The sequence below is a fragment of the Cinclus cinclus genome, chromosome 36 (genome assembly GCF_963662255.1).
Source record: "Cinclus cinclus chromosome 36, bCinCin1.1, whole genome shotgun sequence".
Classification (NCBI taxonomy): Eukaryota; Metazoa; Chordata; class Aves; order Passeriformes; family Cinclidae; genus Cinclus; species Cinclus cinclus.
This window is the reverse complement of record NC_085081.1, coordinates 135,875-156,670: the sequence shown is the minus strand read 5'-3', so window position 1 is coordinate 156,670 and position 20,796 is coordinate 135,875. Positions and strand designations below refer to the sequence as shown.

General features: G+C 56.4%; 1 protein-coding gene across 1 annotated transcript; it reads right to left on the bottom strand.

Moving 5' to 3' along the window:
• Positions 1 to 787: 787 nt before the first annotated feature.
• Positions 788 to 20,250, bottom strand: LOC134055862 (nephrin-like). The gene is made up of 19 exons (XM_062512330.1): positions 20,230 to 20,250; positions 19,189 to 19,222; positions 17,705 to 17,896; positions 17,149 to 17,258; positions 16,438 to 16,546; positions 14,854 to 14,935; positions 14,128 to 14,219; positions 13,546 to 13,664; positions 12,837 to 13,005; positions 11,751 to 11,986; positions 10,354 to 10,480; positions 9,610 to 9,734; positions 8,604 to 8,760; positions 7,149 to 7,275; positions 6,630 to 6,802; positions 5,759 to 5,896; positions 5,053 to 5,193; positions 2,773 to 2,894; positions 788 to 994 (listed from the first exon to the last, which is right to left on the bottom strand). The coding sequence occupies exons 1-19, from the start codon at positions 20,248 to 20,250 to the stop codon at positions 788 to 790; spliced, it is 2,481 nt and encodes an 826-aa protein (XP_062368314.1).
• Positions 20,251 to 20,796: the final 546 nt, after the last annotated feature.

Genomic DNA, 20,796 nt, shown 5'->3' with positions numbered 1-20,796 from the left:
ATCCCGTGATCCCATTCCCGTTATCCCATTCCCGTTATCCCATGATCCCGTTGTTATCCCATGATCCCATTCCCGTTATCCCGTGATCCCGTTGTTATCCCGTGATCCCATTCCCGTTATCCCGTGATCCCCTCCCCCAGTCTCTCACAGGTCACCACCAGCCGGACGATGGCCCCTCCCCCATTCCCGTTATCCCGTGATCCCATTCCCGTTGTTATCCCGTGATCCCCTCCCCCAGTCTCTCACAGGTCACCACCGGCCGGATGATGGCCCCTCCCCCATTCCCGTTATCCCCTCCCCCGTTATCCCATGATCCCATTCCCGTTATCCCATGATCCCCTCCCCCAGTCTCTCACAGGTCACCACCAGCCGGACGATGGCCCCTCCCCCATTCCCGTTATCCCATGATCCCATTCCCGTTATCCCGTGATCCCCTCCCCCAGTCTCTCACAGGTCACCACCAGCCGGACGATGGCCCCTCCCCCATTCCCGTTATCCCATGATCCCGTTGTTATCCCGTGATCCCATTCCCATTATCCCATGATCCCGTTGTTATCCCATGATCCCATTCCCGTTATCCCGTGATCCCATTCCCGTTATCCCATGATCCCGTTGTTATCCCGTTATCCCATGATCCCGTTGTTATCCCGTGATCCCATTCCCGTTGTTATCCCGTGATCCCCTCCCCCAGTCTCTCACAGGTCACCACCAGCCGGACGATGGCCCCTCCCCCATTCCCGTTATCCCGTGATCCCATTCCCGTTATCCCATGATCCCATTCCCGTTGTTATCCCGTGATCCCCTCCCCCAGTCTCTCACAGGTCACCACCAGCCGGACGATGGCCCTGGCCGGGGGGGGCACCCCCGACTCCACCCTGCACTCGTAGGGACCCCCCAGGTGCCGCCGAGCCCCCGACACCCGCAGGGACCCCCCGGGACCCCCCGGCAGCGGCTGCAGCTCGGGGGGCAGCGCCAGGGGGGACCCCGAGTCGCCCTGGGGGGAGAGGGGACACGAACGGGGCACGGAATCGAACCAAAGAGCGCGGAAATGGACCCGGGACAGACCCGGGACAGAGCCGAAATAAACCCGGAAATGGACCCGGGACAGACCCGGGAGAGACCCGAAATAAACCCGGAAATGGACCCGGGACAGACCCGGGAGAGACCCGAAATAAACCCGGAAATGGACCCGGGACAGACCCGGGAGAGACCCGAAATAAACCCGGAAATGGACCCGGGACAGACCCGGGATAGAGCCGAAATAAACCCGGAAATGGACCCGGGACAGACCCGAAATAAACCCGGAAATGGACCCGGGACAGACCCGGGACAGAGCCGAAATAAACCCGGAAATGGACCCGGGACAGACCCGAAATAAACCCGGAAATGGACCCGGAAATGGACCCGGGAGAGACCCGAAATAAACCCGGAAATGGACCCGGGACAGACCCGGGACAGACCCGAAATAAACCCGGAAATGGACCCGGGACAGACCCGGGACAGAGCCGAAATAAACCCGGAAATGGACCCGGGACAGACCCGAAATAAACCCGGAAATGGACCCGGAAATGGACCCGGGAGAGACCCGAAATAAACCCGGAAATGGACCCGGGACAGACCCGGGACAGACCCGAAATAAACCCGGAAATGGACCCGGGACAGACCCGGGATAGAGCCGAAATAAACCCGGAAATGGACCCGGGACAGACCCGAAATAAACCCGGAAATGGACCCGGGACAGACCCGGGAGAGACCCGAAATAAACCCGGAAATGGACCCGGGACAGACCCGGGACAGAGCCGAAATAAACCCGGAAATGGACCCGGGACAGACCCGGGAGAGACCCGAAATAAACCCGGAAATGGACCCGGGACAGACCCGGGACAGAGCCGAAATAAACCCGGAAATGGACCCGGGACAGACCCGGGACAGAGCCGAAATAAACCCGGAAATGGACCCGGGACAGACCCGGAACAGACCCGGGATAGACCCAAAATAAACCCGAAATAAACCCAGAAATGGACCCGGGACAGACCCAGAAACAAACCCAGAAACAGACCAGAAATAAACCCAAAATAGACCCGAAATGGACCCAAAATAGCCCAAATTCCTCCCAAATCCTTAAAAACCCCACGAAATTCCCCCAAAATCTCCCCCCAAACCCCAAAATCCCCCCAAATTCTCTACCCCAAATACCCAAAACCCCCCCAAAATTCCCAAAAATCCCCCAAATATCCCCCCCAAATCCCCAAAATTCCCCCCCAAATTTCCCCCCAAATTTCCCTAAAATCCCCCCAAATCCCCCAAATCTTCCCCAAAACCCCCCCCAAAATTCCCAAATTCTCCCCAAATTTCCCTCCACATTCCCAAAATCTCCCCCAAAACCCCCCCAAATCCCCCAAATTTCCCCCCAAAATCCCCCCCAAAATCCCCCCCAAAATCTCCCCCAAACTCCCGAAATTCCCCCCAAAATTCTCCCCAAATTCCCAAAATCTCCCCCAAAACCCCCCAAAATCTCCCCAAAATTCCCAAAATCTCCCCAAAATTCCCAAAATTCCCCCCAAAATTCTCCCCAAATTCTGAAAATCTCCCCCAAAACCCCCCCAAATCCCCCAAATTTCCCCCCAAATCCCCAAAATCTCCCCCAAAATCCCCCCAAATTCCCGAAACCCCCCCAAAAATCCCCCCCCAAATTTCCCCCCAAACCTCTCCAAAACCCCCAAATCCCCCCCAAATCCCCCCCAAATCCCCCCCAAACCCCTCCCCCCTCACCAGCCGCTCCCACCGGACGCTCCCTGGGGGGAGGGGGCTCCCCTCGGCCTCGCACTGCAGCTGCCCCTCCCCCCCCTCGGCCACCACCACCGGGTCCGGGGCTCGCACGATACTGGGAGGAACTGGGAGGGAATGGGGAGGGTCCGAGGGGACGATTTGGGGGGATTTGGGTGAAATTTGGGGGGATTTGGGTGAAATTTCGGGGGATTTCGGGGGATTTGGGTGAAATTTGGGTGGTCCCGGGGGGATTTTGGGAGTCCCGGGGGCGATTTTGGGAAGAATTTGGGGGGATTTGGGTGAAATTTCGGGGGATTTGGGTGAAATTTGGGGGGATTTGGGTGAAATTTGGGGGTCCCGGGGGGATCTTTGGGGGGGCGATTTTGGGGAAATTTTGGGGGAATTTCGGGGGTCCCGGGGGGATCCTGGGGGGATTTGGGGGGGTCCCGAGGGGATTTTGGGTGGAATTTGAGTGATCCTGCGGTGATTTTGGGGGAAATTTGGGGGGTCCCGGAGGCATCTGGGGGTATTTGGGTGGAATTTGGGGGAATTTGGGGGGGGGGGGGGTGAAATTTGGGGGTCCCGGGGGGATTTTGGGGGGATTTAGGTGGAATTTGGGGGATCCCTGGGGGGGATTTTGGGGGGATTTGGGGGGTCCCGGGAGGATTTGGGTGGAATTTGGGGGGTATCAGGGGGGATTCGGGGGAATTTGGGGGGGGTTGGGTGAAATTTGGGGGTCCCGGGGGGATTTTGAGTGGAATTTGGGGGGTCCCGGGAGGATTTGGGTGGAATTTCGGGGGTCCTGCTGTGATTTTGGGGGAAATTTGGGGGATCCCGGGGGGATTTGGGGGGTCCTGGGTGGATTTGGGTGGAATTTGGGGGGTCCCGGGTGGAGTTTTTGGGGGATTTTTGGTGGAATTTGGGGAAATTTGGGGGGTCCCAGGGGGATTTTGGGGACCCCGAGGTGATTTTGGGGGGGCTTTGGGTGGAATTTGGGGGTCCCGGGGGATTTTTGGGGGGATTTGGGTGGAATTTGGGGAAATTTTGGGGGGATTTGGGTGAAATTTGAGGGTCCCGGGAGATTTTGGGGGGATTTGGGAAGTCCCGGGGGGATTTTTGGGGGAAATTTTGGGAAATTTTAGTGGAATTTGGAGGGTCCCGGGGGGATTTGGGGGGTCCTGGGTGGATTTGGGTGGAATTTGGGGGGATTTTGGGTGGAATTTGGGGGTCCCGGGGGATTTTTGGGGGGATTTTGGGTGGGATTTTGGGTGGAATTTGGGGAAATTTTGGGGGGATTTTGGGTGGAATTTGGGGAAATTTTGGGGGGATTTGGGTGGAATTTGGGGGCTTTTTGGGGGGTCCTGGGGGGGATTTTTGGGTGGAATTTTGGGAGTCCCGGGGGGATTTAATCTGGGTTAATTTTTCGGATTATTCGGGGTTAATTTCGGATTAAATCAGGATTAATTTGACATTAATTTCAGATTAATTGGGGATTAATTTCGGATTAATTCGGGGTTAATTCGGGCTTAATTCAAGGTTAATTTAACATTAATTTCACATTAATTCGGGGTTAAATTCGGATTATTTGGGGTTAATTTGGGGTTAATTAGACATTAATTCCAGATTAATTGGGGGTTAATTTCAGATTAATTCGGGGTTAATTTCAGATTAATTGGGGGTTAATTTGGGATTAATTTGGGATTAATTCGGGTTTTATTGGACATTAATTTCAGATTAATTGAGGGTTAATTTGGGATTAATTGGGGGTTAATTCGGGGTTAATTTGGGATTAATTTGGGGTTAATTCGGGGTTAATTTGGGATTAATTCGGGGTTAATTTGGGATTAATTGGGAGTTTATTGGACATTAATTTGGGATTAATTCGGGGTTAATTTGGGATTAATTTGGGGTTAATTCGGGGTTAATTTGGGATTAATTGGGGGTTTATTTGGGATTAATTTGGGATTAATTCGGGGTTTATTCGGGGTTAATTTAGGATTAATTCGGGGTTAATTTGGGATTAATTGGGGGTTTATTTGGGATTAATTCGGGGTTAATTTGGGATTAATTCGGAGTTTATTGGACATTAATTTGGGGTTAATTTGGGATTAATTCAGGTTTTAATCGGGGTTAATTTGGGATTAATTGGGTTTTATTGGACATTAATTTCAGATTAATTGAGGGTTAATTCGGGCTCCGTCCGGGGTTAATCCCGCCCGGGCTCTGTAATTAACGCGAGGTTAATTGGGGGGGAGGGGGGAGGGGTCGGGGGAGGTCCCGGACCCTGCACCAGCAGTGTGACGTCATCTCCGGCCCCGCCCTCGGCGTTGTGACACCACACCCGGTAGGGGGCGCTGTCCCCGCGCGTGACGTTGGCGATGACGAGAGCGCCCCCTGGCGAGACCCGGAAGCGCGGGGACCCCTCTGGGGGCGGGGCCAAACGGTCAATAAAAAAGGGGGCGTGGTCAGGGAAAAAGAGGTCACGCCCACCGCGGTGATCGTCTGGGGGTTCCCAGTGCTCCCAGTAACACCCCAGTGATCCCAGTAAGCTCCCAGTAACACCCCAGTGCTCCCAGTAACGTCCCAGTGCTCCCAGTAAGCTCCCAGTAACACCCCAGTGCTCCCAGTAACATCCCAGTGCTCCCAGTAAGCTCCCAGTAACATCCCACTGCTCCCAGTAACACCCCAGTGCTCCCAGTAAGCTCCCAGTAAGCTCCCAGTGCTCCCAGTAACATCCCAGTGCTCCCAGTAATGTCCCAGTGCTCCCAGTAAGCTCCCAGTAACACCCCAGTGCTCCCAGTAACGTCCCAGTGCTCCCAGTAAGCTCCCAGTAACACCCCAGTGCTCCCAGTAACATCCCAGTGCTCCCAGTAAGCGCCCACTGCTCCCAGTAACCTCCCAGTAACCTCCCCAGTAACCCCAAATCCCAAACCAGTATAAACCAGCAACCGTGAATCCTCTCCCAGTCCCTCCCAGCATGAACCAGTACCGGGGCTGATCCCCCTCCCGCGGACGCTCCAGGTGCAGCTCTCGGGTGGGGGATGGGCGCGCACCGACAGCCCCAGAACGGCCTCGGAACCTTCCAGAACCAGCACGGGGGAGGGGCCGGCGCTCACCAGGGGCACGTCTGCACCAGTACGGACCAGTACGGACCAGTATGGACCAGTGCAGCACCCGGAACCTCCCAGTTCAATCCCCGTAACTCCCAGGCCTTGATAAATGTGTTCCCAGTATGTCCCAGTATGTCCCAGTTAGGCCCCAGAGACCCCCCCCCCCCCCCATTGTCACCAGGGGTGTGTCTGCACCAGTACGGACCAGTACGGACCAGTATGGACCAGTACAGCGCCTGGAACCTCCCAGTTCAATGCCAGTAACTCCCTGTCCCATCCAAATGCGTTCCCAGTATATCCCAGAGCATCCCAGTATATCCCAGTAAATCTCAGTCTCATGCCAGTACATCCCAGTATAAACCAGTCCATTCCAGTCCCCTCCCAGTATAACCTGGTATAAGCCACTATAACCCAATCCCCTCCCATTAATCCCAGTATAACCCAGTATACCCCAATCACTCCCAGTCCCTCCCAGTATAACCCAGTATAGCCCAGTCCCCTCCCAGTCCGTCCCAGTATAACCCAGTAACCCCAAGTCCCCTTTGGACCCCTCCCGGTCCCTCCCAGTATAACCCAGTATAGCCCAGTCCCCTCCCAGTCCGTCCCAGTATAACCCAGTACACCCCAAGTCCCCTTTGGACCCCTCCCGGTCCCTCCCAGTATAACCCAGTATAGCCCAGTCCCCTCCCAGTCCGTCCCAGTATAACCCAGTAACCCCAAGTCCCCTTTGGACCCCTCCCGGTGGCTCACGGCGCATGCGCAGGGTGTGGGCGGAGCTCACGGCCACGCCCAGCCGCGCGCTCCAGGCTCGGCACGTGATTGGCTGATCCTGCAGCGACAGCGCCCCCTGCAGGAGCAGCCGCGACCCCACCGTGACCCCCCCGTAGGGGGCGGGGCTGGGGGGGAGGGGCAGCCCCGGATCCCTGCGGGGAAACTGGGGTTACTGGGAGGGACGGGGAGGGGATTGGGAGGGACTGGGAGGGAATGGGAGGGGACTGGGAGGGGATTGGGAGGGACTGGGAGGGAATGGGAGGGGACTGGAGGGGATTGGGAGGGGACTGGGAGGGGATTTGGGTTACTGGTTTATACTGGTTTCTGATTTGGGTTTACTGGGATGTTACTGGGAGGGAGATCACTGGGGTTACTGGTGTGACTGGTTCCACAGTGGGAGGGAACCGGTGTTACTGGTGTGTTACTGGGATTGCACTGGAGCATCACTGGTGTGTTACTGGTGTTACTGGTGCGTTACTGGTGTTACTGGTTTCTCACGGGGCGTGGCCGGGCCGGATCCAGGTGAGCTCGGGGCCAGGGTGGGCGGGGCCAGCGCGGCAGGTGAGGGACAGGGCGTGGCCAGGGCGGGGCTCACGGGGAGACACCGAGATGGAGACGGACTGGGCTGGAACTGGGAGGGACTGGGAGTTACTGGGATGGACTGGGAGGGCACTGGGATGGAATGGGAGGGACTGGGAAAGCACTGGGAGTTACTGGGTGGGACTGGGAAAGGCACAGGGTGGCCACACCCACCTTTGGCCACACCACCAAGGTCACCAGTGTACTCCCAGTCCCTCCCAGTTTATCCCAGTTTATCCCAGTCCCTCCCAGTCCATCCCAGTCCCTCCCAGTTTAATCCCAGTCCTCCCTAATACCCTCTCACTCCCCTCCAATCCCTTCCCAGAATATCCCAGTCCCTCCCAATCCCCTCCCAGTCCCCTCCCAGTATATCCCAGTCCCTCCCACTCTCTCCCAATCCCCTCCCAGTCCCTGTCGGTCCCAGTCCCTCCCATTCTCATCCCAGTCCCCTCCCAGTTTAAACCCAGTCCATCCCAATCCCCTCCCAGTCCCTCCCAGTCCCCTCCCAGTTTAAACCCAGTCCCTCCCAATCCCCTCCCAGTCCCCTCCCAGTTTAAACCCAGTCCATCCCAATCCCTCCCCAATCCCCTCCCAGTCCATCCCAGTCCCTCCCAATCCCCTCCCAGTTTAATCCCAGTCCATCCCAATCCCCTCCCAGTCCCATCCCAGTCCCTCCCAATCTTCTCCCAGTTTAATCCCCGCCCCTCCCAGTGCATCCCAGTCCCCTCCCAGTCCCTCCAAATCCCCTTCCAGTTTAATCCCAGCCCCTCCCAGTCCCTCCCAATTTCCTCCCAGTCCACCTCAATCCCTCCCAATCCCCTCCCATTTCCATCCCAGTCCCTCCCAATCCATCCCAGTCGCTCCCAATCTTCTCCCAGTCCATCTCAGTTCCCTCCCAATGCCCTCCCAGTCCATCCCAGTAGCTCCCAGTCTATCCCAGTCCCTCCCAATTTCCTCCCAGTCCACCTTAATCCCTCCCAATACCCTCCCATTTCCCTCCCAGCCCCTCCCAATCCCCTACCAGTCCATCCCAGTCCCTCCCAGTCCATCCCAGTCGCTCCCAATCCTCTCCCAGTCCATCTCAGTTCCCTCCCAATCCCCTCCCAGTCCATCCCAGTCGCTCCCAGTCCATCCCAGTCGCTCCCAATCCTCTCCCAGTCCATCTCAGTTCCCTCCCAATCCCCTCCCAGTCCATCCCAGTCCCTCCCAGTCCATCCCAGTCGCTCCCAATCCTCTCCCAGTCCATCTCAGTTCCCTCCCAATCCCCTCCCAGTCCATCCCAGTCGTTCCCAATCGTCTCCCAGTCCCTCCCTTTTCCTCCCAGTCCATCCCGGTCCCCTCCCAGTGGCTCCCAGTGCCCCCAGTGCATCTCACAGAGCACTCGGAGCCGCACGGGGGCGCTGCGGGCGGGCCCAGCCTCACACCGGTAGGGGGCGCTGTTGTCGCTGGGCGTGGCCCGGAGCGGCAGCGCCCGGGAGGTCACGTGACCGGAGCGGCTCTGGGGGGGGGCGTCCGGCAGGGGGCGCCCGTCCTGGGGAGGGGGCGGGGCTTGAACTGGGAGGGATTGGGATTAAACTGGGAGGGTATTGGGATGGACTGGGATTAAACTGGGAGGGACTGGGAGGGGATTGGGACGGACTGAGATGGACTGGGAGGGACTGGGATGGACTGGGATTAAACTGGGAGGGACTGGGAGGGGATTGGGACGGACTGGGATTAAACTGGGAGGGACTGGGATTAAACTGGGAGGGACTGGGATGGACTGGGAGGGACTGGGAGGGGATTGGGAGGGACTGGGATTAAACTGGGAGGGACTGGGAGGGGATTGGGACGGACTGGGAGGGACTGGGATGGACTGGGATTAAACTGGGAGGGACTGGGACGGACTGGGATGGGACTGGGAGGGGATTAGGAGGGACTGGATGGGACTGGGAGGGACTGGGAGGGACTGGGATTAAACTGGAAGGGGATTGGGATGGACTGGGATGGACTGGGAGGGAACTGGGAGCAACTGGGAGGAACTGGGAGGGGATTGGGATGGACTGGGATGGACTGGGAGAGACTGGGATGGACTGGGAGAAATGAGAAAGGGGTTTGTGGTAACTGGTTTATACTGGTTTGGTGTTACTGGGAGAGGATGTGAGGGGACATTTGGGACATTTGGGACATTTGGGACATTTGGGGACATTTGGGGACATTTGGGGACACTTTGGGGACATTTGGGGACATTTGGGGACATTTGGGACATTTGGGGACATTTGGGACATTTGGGACATTTGGGACATTTGGGGACATTTGGGGACATTTGGGACATTTGGGGACATTTGGGACATTTGGGGACATTTGGGGACACTTTGGGTGGGTTCGGCGCTGTTCTCACCTTGGTCCAGGTGAGTTTCGGGGCCGGGTGCCCCCCCCGGGCGTGGCACAGCAGCTGCAGCCCCTCCCCCACCCGGAAGGTGGCGTTGGGGGGCGGGGCCTCGACCCAGAGAGCCTGGGGTGGGTCTGGGGGCGGGGCCAGAGCGGGACACGCCCCCTCTTAAAGGGACAGGCCTCCACTTACAGGGATACGCCCCTTCTTAAAGGGATACACCCACTTTTAAAGGGACACACCCTTTCCTAAAGGGACACGCCTGCTCTTAAAGGGACATGCCCGCTCTTAAAGAGATACACTTGCTCTTAAAGGGATACACACACTCTTAAAGGGATACACACACTCTTAAAGGGATACAACCACTCTTAAAGGGATACACATGCTCTTAAAGAGACATGCCCACTGTTAAAGGGACAGGCTCGCTCTTAAAAGGACAGTCTCACTCTTAAAGGGACAGGTCCACTCTTAAAGGGATACACCCACTGTTAAAGGGACAGGCTCACTCTTAAAGGGACAGGCCCGCTCTTAAAGGCACACCTCCCCCATTCCCTCTCACTGTGGTCCCAGTCCCTCCCAGTGATTCCAGCATCATCCCAGTTCTTCCCAGCGCCTTCCCAGTTTGTCCCACTCCCTGCCAGTTTGTCCCAGTTCCCTCCCAATCCCACCTAGTCGATCCCAGTCCCCTCCCAGGCCATCCCAGTTCCCTGCCAATCCCTCCCAGTCCCTCCCAGTCGGTCCCAGTTCACTCACGGCTCACACTGACGGTCACTGTCACACTCCGGGTCCCCACCCCGGGGGTCTCGGCCTCGCACACCAGGGGGGCGCCGTGGTCCTGGACCCTCCCCCGCAGCGTCAGGTTGGACACGGCCCCGCCCCCCTGCGGCCACCGGGGCAGCGGTCACTGGTCACTCACCGGTCACTCACCGGTCACTCACTGGTCTCTCACTGGTCTCTCACTGGTCACTCACCGGTCACTCACCGGTCACTCACCGGTCACTCACTGGTCACTCACTGGTCTCTCACTGGTCACTCACCGGTCACTCACCGGTCTCTCACCGGTCTCTCACTGGTCTCTAACTGGTCACTCACCGGTCACTCACTGGTCTCTCACTGGTCTCTCACCGGTCTCTCACCGGTCTCTCACTGGTCACTCACTGGTCTCTCACTGGTCTCTCACCGGTCACTCACCGGTCACTCACCGGTCACTCACCGGTCTCTCACCGGTCTCTCACTGGTCACTCACCGGTCACTCACCGGTCACTCACTGGTCACTCACTGGTCACTCACCGGTCACTCACCGGTCACTCACTGGTCACTCACCGGTCTCTCACCGGTCTCTCACCGGTCACTCACCGGTCACTCACTGGTCACTCACTGGTCTCTCACTGGTCACTCACCGGTCACTCACTGGTCTCTCACTGGTCACTCACCGGTCTCTCACTGGTCTCTCACTGGTCTCTCACTGGTCACTCACCGGTCACTCACTGGTCTCTCACTGGTCACTCACCGGTCACTCACTGGTCTCTCACTGGTCACTCACCGGTCACTCACCGGTCACTCACTGGTCTCTCACCGGTCTCTCACCAGTCACTCACCGGTCACTCACCGGTCACTCACCGGTCACTCACTGGTCTCTCACCGGTCACTCACTGGTCACTCACTGGTCTCTCACTGGTCACTCACTGGTCACTCACCGGTCACTCACTGGTCTCTCACTGGTCACTCACTGGTCACTCACTGGTCACTCACTGGTCACTCACCGGTCACTCACTGGTCTCTCACTGGTCACTCACTGGTCTCTCACTGGTCACTCACCGGTCTCTCACCGGTCACTCACCGGTCACTCACCGGTCTCTCACTGGTCTCTCACTGGTCACTCACTGGTGTCTCACTGGTCACTCACTGGTGTCTCACTGGTCACTCACTGGTCTCTCACCGGTCACTCACCGGTCACTCACTGGTCTCTCACCGGTCACTCACTGGTCTCTCACTGGTCACTCACTGGTCACTCACTGGTCACTCACTGGTCACTCATTGGTCACTCACTGGTCTCTCACTGGTCATTTCCCAGTCCCTCCCGATCCCCTCCCAGTCCCTCACAGCCCTCTCCCAGTCCTTCCCAGTTTGCCCAGTTACCCCTCCAATACCCTCCCAGTCCCCCCCAGCCCGTCCCAGTCCCCCTCCAGTGCCCTCCCAGTCTCTCCCAGTTTGCCCAGTTCACTCACTGGTGCCGGCCCCTCGTGGCTGGCCTGCAGTTCCCTCCCCCCGAGCCACCAGCGCAGCCGTACTGGAGGGTTACTGGGAGCACTGGTGCAGCTCAGCGCCGCCTCCCCGTCCTCGGCCACCGCGCCCGAGCCCTGCAGGGTCAGCTCCGAGGGCCCATCTGACCAGTACAGACCAGTATAAACCAGTACGAACCAGTATAAACCAGTACAGACCAGTATAAACCAGTACAGACCTGTATAAACCAGTACAGACCAGTACAAATCAATACTGACCAGTATGGGTTTTTATATGTCAGTACGGTCTCACCAGTGGCGACCAGTATAAACCAGTACAGGCTGGTACAGACCAGTATAAACCAGTACAGGTCAGTGTGGGTTACCATGGATCTGTACGGTCTGACCAGTATAAACCAGCATGGACCAGTGCAAACCAGTATGGATCAGCATAGACCAGTAAGGACCGATATGGACTGGTAGAGAGACCAGTATAATCCAGTATGGACCACTATAAACCACCCTGAGGGAGCCCAAACTAGTCCCCTCCCAGTAAAAACCAGTACAAACCAGTTCCCTCCCAGTCCATCCCAGTTCCCTCACTTTCTTCCCAGTCCCTTCCCAGTACATCCCAGTATAACCCAATTGCCTCAGTCCTCTCCCAGTCCATCCCAGTCCCCTCCCAGTATATTCCTGTCCCCTACCAATTCTCTCCCAGTCCCCTCAAATTCCCTCCCAGTATATCCCAGTCCCTCCCAGTATAAACCTGTATATCCCAGTCCCCTCCCATTTCTCCTCCAATCCCTCCCAGTCCATCCCAGTCCCTCCCAGTATATCCCAGTCCCTCCCAGTCCCCTCCCAGTCCCCTCCCAGTCCCTTCCCAGTATATCCCAGTCCCTCCCAGTCCCCTCCCAGTATATCCCAGTCCCTCCCAGTCCATCCCAGTCCCTCCCAGTCCCCTCCCAGTATATCCCAGTCCCTCCCAGTATATCCCAGTCCATCCCATTCCCTCACACAACACTCGAAGTTTGACGCTGGCGCTGGCCCCGCCCCCAGGAAGTGACGTCACGGCGCGGCACCGCAGGGTGGCGCCATCGTCCTCGGGGGCGGGGCTGAACACGAGGCGGGTTCTGGTCACGCCCCCCGCGTCCTCTGACCACGCCCCCTGCAGGGCGTGCCCGTCCTTAAAGGGGCGGATCCGGAAATGGGCGGGGTCACAACAGGCCACGCCCACAGAAAAATCCACCCCAGTAATTCCCAGTTTGATCCCAATTTGATCCCAGTGCTCTCAGTCCTCCCCAGTATAACCCAGTCCCTCCCAATCCCCTCTTAGTTCCCCACCAGTCCCTCCCAGTCCCATCCAGTCCCTCCCAATACCCTCCCAGTCCCTCCCAGTTCCTTCCCAGTCCCTCCCAGTCCCTCCCAGTCCATCCCAGTTCCCTCCGAATCCTCTCCCAGTCCATCCCAGTTCCCTCCCAGTTCCATCCTTGTCCCTCCCAGTCCCTCCCAATCCCCTCCCAGTCTCTCCCAGTTCCTCCCAATGCTCTCTAAGTCCCTCCCAACCCCATCCCAGTTCCTTCCAAATCCCTCCCAATCCCCTCCCAGTCCATCCCAGTTCCCTCCCAATCCCCTCCCAGTCCCTCCCAGTTCCCTCCCAGTCCATCCCAGTCCATCCCAGTTCCCTCCCAATCCCCTCCCAGTCCCTCCCAGTCCCTCCCAGTACCTTGTCCCAGTGCAGACTGGGAGCAGGGCGCCCCCCCCGGCTCACACACAGCAGCTGCAGCTCCACCCCCGCCCGCACCAGCGGCGGGAGCCCCTCGATACTGGGAGCACTGGGAGGGACTGGGAGGGACTGGGATTAGACTGGGGTGGGACTGGGAGGGACTGGGAGGGGACTGGGATCATTTCAAGTGATTTTTGGGGATAATTTGGGATTTTTTGGGATATTTCAGGGATATATTTGGGATAATTTTGGGATAAATTTGGGACAATCTTGGGATAAATTTGGGACAATTTTGGGATAAATTTGGGATTATTTCCGGGATAATTTCGGGATAATTTCAGGGATAAATTTGGGACATTTCGGGATTATTTTGGGATAATTTTGGGATTACTTTGGGACGATTTTGGGATTATTTCGGGATAATTCCGGGATTATTTCGGGATGATTTTGGGATTATTTCCGGGATAATTCCGGGATTATTTCGGGACGATTTTGGGATTATTTCCGGGATAATTCCGGGATGTTTTTGGGGAAGGGCGGGGTCAGTTTTGGGGGGGTTATTATGGGATGTGGGTGACTCACCTGCGATGTCCAGGTGGAGCTCGGCCTCGGCCGGAGCCGGCCCGGCCAGGTTGGAGGCGGAGCAGAGCAGAGAGAGCCCGTGGTGGGATGGACTGGGAGAGAGCCTGGGGAAACTGGGATGGACTGGGAGGGACTGGGAGGGAGCCTGGGGAAACTGGGATGGACTGGGAGGGACTGGGACAGAGCCTGGGGAAACTGGGATGGACTGGGAGGGACTGGGAGAGAGCCTGGGGAAACTGGGATGGACTGGGAGGGACTGGGAGGGAGCCTGGGGAAACTGGGATGGACTGGGAGGGACTGGGAGAGAGCCTGGGGAAACTGGGATGGACTGGGCGGGACTGGGAGAGAGCCTGGGGAAACTGGGATGGACTGGGAGGGAGCCTGGGGAAACTGGGATGGACTGGGAGGGACTGGGAGAGAGGCTGGGGAAACTGGGATGGACAGGGAGGGACTGGGAGAGAGCCTGGGGAAACTGGGATGGAATGGGAGGGACTGGGAGAGAGCATGGGGAAACTGGGAGGGACTGGGAGGGACTGGGAGAGAGCCTGGGGAAACTGGGAGGGACTGGGAGGGACTGGGAGAGAGCCTGGGGAAACTGGGAGGGACTGGTGGTCGCTGGTTTTTAGTGGTGTGTACTGGTCTATACTGGTTTATATTGGTGCATGCTGGACTCTACGGGTCCCTACTGGTTTGTATTGGTCTGTACTGGTCTATACTGGTGCTCACCTCGCCGTGACCTCGCTGGAGCTCAGTTTGGGGTGGGACCCCTCGAACACCCGGGAGGAGACGTCAGGAAGGGGCTGCTCCCCTGGGACCCCAAAAACCAACCCAAAAATCACCCCAAAACCCCCCAAAAATAAACCCAGAAATCACCCGAAAAACCCTCAAAAATCACCCCAAAAATCAACCCAAAACCCCCAAAAATAAACCCAAAAACAGCCAAAAATCAACCCAAAAATCACCCCAAAATCAACCCAGAAATCAACCCAAAAATCACCCCAAAAACCCTCAAAAATCACCCCAAAAATCAACCCAAAACCCCCAAAAATAAACCCAAAAACAACCAAAAATCAACCCAAAAACCAACCCAAAAATCACCCCAAAACCCCCCAAAAATAAACCCAGAAATCACCCGAAAAACCCTCAAAAATCACCCCAAAAATCAACCCAAAACCCCCAAAAATAAACCCAAAAACAACCAAAAATCACCCCAAAAATCACCCCAAAAACCCCCAAAAATAAACCCAAAATCAACCCAGAAATCAACCCAAAAATCACCCCAAAAACCCCCCAAAATCAACCCAGAAATCACCCCAAAAACCCTCAAAAATCACCCCAAAAATCAACCCAAAACCCCCAAAAATAAACCCAAAAACAGCCAAAAATCAACCCAAAAATCACCCCAAAATCAACCCAGAAATCAACCCAAAAATCACCCCAAAAACCCCCCAAAATCAACCCAGAAATCACCCCAAAAACCCTCAAAAATCACCCCAAAAATCAACCCAAATCCCCCAAAAATAAACCCAAAAACAACCAAAAATCACCCCAAAAATCAACCCAAAAACAACCAAAAAAACCCCAAAAATCACCCCCAAAACCCCCAAAAATCAACCCAAAAATCTACCCAAAAACAGCCAAAAGTCAACCCAAAAATCAACCCAAAAACCCCCAAAAATCACCTCAAAAATCACCCCCAAAATCACCCCAAAAACACCCAAAAATCACCGCAAAAATCAACCACAAAACCCCCCAAAACAGCCAAAAATCACCCCATAAACACCCAAAAAATCACCCAAAAATCACCCCAAAAGCACCCAAAAATCTCCCCAAAAAAACCCAAAAATCAACCCAGAAATCACCCCAAAAACCTCCAAAAATCCCCCCAAAAATCACCCCAAAAACCCCCAAAAATCTCCCCAAAAACACCCAAAAATCACCCCAAAAATCAACCCAAAAACCGCCAAAAATCACCCCAAAAATCAACCCAAAAACACCCAAAAATCACCCCAAAAACCGCCAAAATTCCCCAAAAATCTCTCAAAATCGCCCAAAATGACCCAAAATTCCCTAAAACCATCCCAAAACCGCTCCCAAATTCCCCCGAAATTTCCCAAAATCGCCTCAAAATTTCTGGAAGTCGCCCCAAAAATCACCCAAAATTTCTCAAAATTCCCCCAAATCCCTCCAAGTTGTCCCAAAAATTGCCCAAACTCGCCCCAAAATTCCCCAAATTTCCCCAAATTTCCCGAAATTCCCCCAAAATTCCCCAAATTTCCCGAAATTCCCCCAAATCTTCCCCCTCCTCACCCAGGCGCAGCTCCAGGTGGGGGGCGGGGCGCGCGTCGTGGGCGTGGCAGCGAACCTGAACCTCGGCCCCGCCCATCAGGGGGAGCTCCGCCCCCTCCAGCAGCTCCAGCTGAGGAGCACTGGGAGGCACTGGGGGAGACTGGGAGTGACTGGGAGGGGACTGGGAGGGAGTGGGAGGACACTGGGAGGGACTGGGAGGGGACTGGGATGGACTGGGATGGACTGGGATGGGACTGGGATGGGACTGGGAGGGACTGGGATGGACTGGGAGGGACTGGGAGGGGACTGGGAGGGACTGGGATGGGACTGGGATGGGACTGGGGGGAAGCTAGGATAGAACTGGTTTATACTGGGAGGGACTGGGATAAACTGGGCCCATTCCTCAAACCACCCCAAAATCACCCAAAATTCCCCCCAGAGCTGCTCCGGGACCTCCCAGTCCCTCCCAGTATAACCCAGTCCCATCCCTGTTCCTCCCAGTACAACCCAGTTTGATCCCAGTCCCTCCCAGTACAAACCATTTTGATCCCAGTTTGTCCCAGACTGATCCCAGTTTGATCCCTGTTCCTCCCAGTATAACCCAGTTTGATCCCAGTTTGTCCCAGACTGATCCCAGTTTGATCCCAGTCCCTCCCAGTACAAACCAGTTTGATCCCAGTTTGTCCCAGATTGATCCCAGTCCCTCCCAGTTTGTCCCAGTTTACCCAGTACGCTGAGCTGGGCGGGCCGGGACGCGCGGGTCCCGTTCCCCTCCCCCGCCTGGCACTGGAAGACGTCATCGTCCTCGAGGGTCACGTGATCGATCCGCAGGTGATGCTCACCTGGGGACACGCCCAGGTCCAGGCCGCGCCCCCTCCCCACAGCCCCGCCCCCAAATTCTCCCAAAATCGCCCCAAATCACCCAAAATCACCCCAAAATCAACCCCAACATTTACCCCAAATCAGCCCAAAATTGTCCCAAAATCAACCCCAAAATCACCCAAAATCACCCCAAAATTTTCCCAAAATTTTCCCAAAATCACCTCAAAATCAGCCCCAAAATTGCTCCAAATCACCCCAAAGTCGCCCCCAGCGACCTCAAAAAGCCCCAAAATTCAGCCCCGAAATCCCCCCAAAATCCTCCCAACCCCCACTCTCCAAATTTCACCAAAGCCACCCAAAATGGCCCCAAAATCCCAAATACTAAAATTCCAATTTTTGTCCCCAAACCACCCCGCCCCTTTAATCCTTCCGGGGTAAGCCCCGCCCCCTTAAAAGCCCCGCCCACCTTTCCGGGGGTCTCCGACCAATCGGTAGCGTGGGTGGGCGCGGGTGGGCGTGACCCCGAGCAGGAGCCCGCCCCTCGCCCACTGAACGGCCACGCCCACCCGGGCCCGGCACCGCAGCTCCGCCCCCTGCCCCAGAGCCGCGCTCCCATTGGTTGGTTCCTCCAGGAAGGGCGGGGCAGGGAGGGAGGAGCCTGGGAAAGAGGGGCGTGACCAGTGAGTGACCAATGAGAGACCAGTGAGTGACCGGTGAGTGACCAGTGAGTGACCGGTGAGAGACCAGTGAGTGACCAATGAGAGACCAGTGAGTGACCGGTGAGTGACCAGTGAGTGACCAATGAGAGACCAGTGAGAGACCGGTGAGTGACCAGTGAGTGACCAGTGAGAGACCAGTGAGTGACCAGTGAGTGACCAGTGAGAGACCAGTGAGTGACCAGTGAGTGACCGGTGAGTGACCGGTGAGAGACCAGTGAGTGACCAGTGAGTGACCGGTGAGTGACCGGTGAGAGACCGGTGAGTGACCAGTGAGTGACCGGTGAGAGACCAGTGAGTGACCAGTGAGTGACCAGTGAGTGACCGGTGAGTGACCGGTGAGTGACCGGTGAGTGACCAGTGAGTGACCGGTGAGTGACCGGTGAGTGACCGGTGAGTGACCGGTGAGTGACCGGTGAGAGACCGGTGAGTGACCAGTGAGTGACCAGTGAGTGACCGGTGAGAGACCGGTGAGAGACCAGTGAGTGACCAGTGAGTGACCGGTGAGTGACCGGTGAGTGACCGGTGAGTGACCGGTGAGTGACCGGTGAGTGACCGGTGAGAGACCAGTGAGAGACCAGTGAGTGACCGGTGAGAGACCGGTGAGTGACCGGTGAGTGACCAGTGAGTGACCGGTGAGAGACCAGTGAGTGACCAGTGAGTGACCAGTGAGTGACCAGTGAGTGACCGGTGAGTGACCGGTGAGTGACCAGTGAGAGACCGGTGAGTGACCGGTGAGTGACCAGTGAGAGACCAGTGAGTGACCGGTGAGAGACCGGTGAGTGACCGGTGAGTGACCGGTGAGTGACCGGTGAGAGACCGGTGAGTGACCAGTGAGTGACCAGTGAGTGACCAGTGAGAGACCGGTGAGTGACCGGTGAGTGACCAGTGAGTGACCGGTGAGTGACCGGTGAGTGACCGGTGAGTGACCAGTGAGTGACCAGTGAGAGACCGGTGAGTGACCCCTGAGTGACCCCTCAGTGACCCCTGGGTGACCCCTGAGTGACCCCTCAGTGACCCCTGGGTGACCCCTTAGTGACCCCTGGGTGACCCCTCAGTGACCCCTCAGTGACCCCTCCGTGACCCCTGAGTGACCCCTGGGTGACCCCTCAGTGACCCCTCAGTGACCCCTCAGTGACCCCTCCGTGACCCCTGAGTGACCCCTGGGTGACCCCTGGGTGACCCCTCAGTGACCCCTCAGTGACCCCTCAGTGACCCCTCCGTGACCCCTCACCTTTCCCCCCAATCACCAGCAGAGTCAGCACCGCCTGTCCGGGGTCAAAGTTCAAAGGTCAAAAAATCCCCAAAACCTTCCCCAAAAATTCCCCAAAATTCCTCCCAAAAATCTCCAAATTCTCCCCAAATTCCCCCAAAACCAACCCAGGACCCCCCAAATTCCCAAAAATTCCCCCCAGAATTCTCCCAAACCCTCCCAAAATTCCTCCAGGATTCCCCAAATTCCCCCAAAATTTCCTCAGGACCCCCCAAAATGTCCCAAAATCTCCCAAGGACCCCCCAAAATTCCCCCAAATTCCCTCAGGATCTCCCAAAATTTCCCCAGGACCCCAAAAATTCCCCCAAAATCTCCTCAAGACCCCCCAGAATCCCACAAAATTACCCCAGGAACCCCCAAAATTCCCCCAAAATCTCCCCAGGACCCCCCAAAATTCCTTAAGGACCCCCCAAAATTCCCCCAAATTCCCTCAGGACCCCCCCAAATTCCCACAGTTCCCCTCAGGACCCCCCAAAATCGCCCAAAATTCCCTCTGGACCCCCCAAAATTCCACCAAATTCCCTCAGGAGCCCCCCAAAACTCCCCAAAAATCTCCCCAGGACCCCCCAAAATTCCCCAAAAATCTCCCCAGGACCCCCCAAAATCCCCCAAAATTACCACAGGACCCCCCAAAATTCCTCCAAATCCTCTCAGGACCCCCCAAAATTCCCCCAAATTCCCTCAGGACCCCCTAAAATTCCCACAAAACCTCCCCAGGACCCCCCAAAATTCCTCCAAATCCTCTCAGGACCCCCCAAAATTCCCCCAAATTCCCTCAGGACCCCCCAAAATTCCCCCAAAATCTCCCCAGGACCCCCCAAAATTCCTCCAAATCCTCTCAGGACCCCCCAAAATTCCCCCAAATTCCCTCAGGACCCCCCAAAATTCCCACAAATCCTCTCAGGACCCCCCAAAATTCCCCCAAAATTCCCTCAGGACCCCCCAAAATTCCCCCAAAATCTCCCCAGGACCCCCCCAAATCCCCGCCCCTCCCCCACTCACCCAGCCCAGCCCCTCCCCCATCCCGGAGCGGCTCCCGCGGGGATTTTGGGGGGGAGGAGCCCCCGGGAGCGTTTTTGGGGGGAGGGGGCGTGGTCCGAGGCCCCTCCCCCACCCTCCCAGCCCCTCCCCCAAGGCTCGCTGTGATTGGACGGTCCCGGATTTGGGAATTCGGGGAATGCGGGGGAGGGGCGGGGCCAGCTGGGAGTGGGGGAGGGGAGTGGCGGGGGGGGGGGCGAAATTCACCGAAATCAACCCAAAATTAAGCGCAAATAAACCCAAAAAATTCACCCGAAATTCACTGAAATAAACCCAAAAATTCACTGAAATAAACCCAAAAAATTCACCCCAAATTCAACCGAAATTCACTGAAATAAACCCAAAAATTCACCCAAAAATTCACCCGAAATAAACAAAAAATTCACTCAAATAAACCCAAAAATTCACTCAAATAAACCCAAAAATTCACCCGAAATTCACCCAAAAGTTACAAAAAATAAACCCAAAAATTCAGCCAAAATTCACCTAAAATTCACTGAAATAAACCCGAACACAAACCCAAAAATTCAC

Excerpts from the sequence above, each read along its gene's own strand:
- LOC134055862 (XM_062512330.1), bottom strand. The coding sequence starts at position 20,250 with ATGGGGGAGGGGCTGGGCTGG. Across the intron at positions 16,547-17,148 it reads CCCGGCCCGCCCAGCTCAGC|CTGGAGCTGCTGGAGGGGGC; the intron begins GTACTGGGTAAA and ends AGTGCTCCTCAG. Across the intron at positions 8,761-9,609 it reads CGAAACTCACCTGGACCAAG|GACGGGCGCCCCCTGCCGGA; the intron begins GTGAGAACAGCG and ends CCCCCTCCCCAG.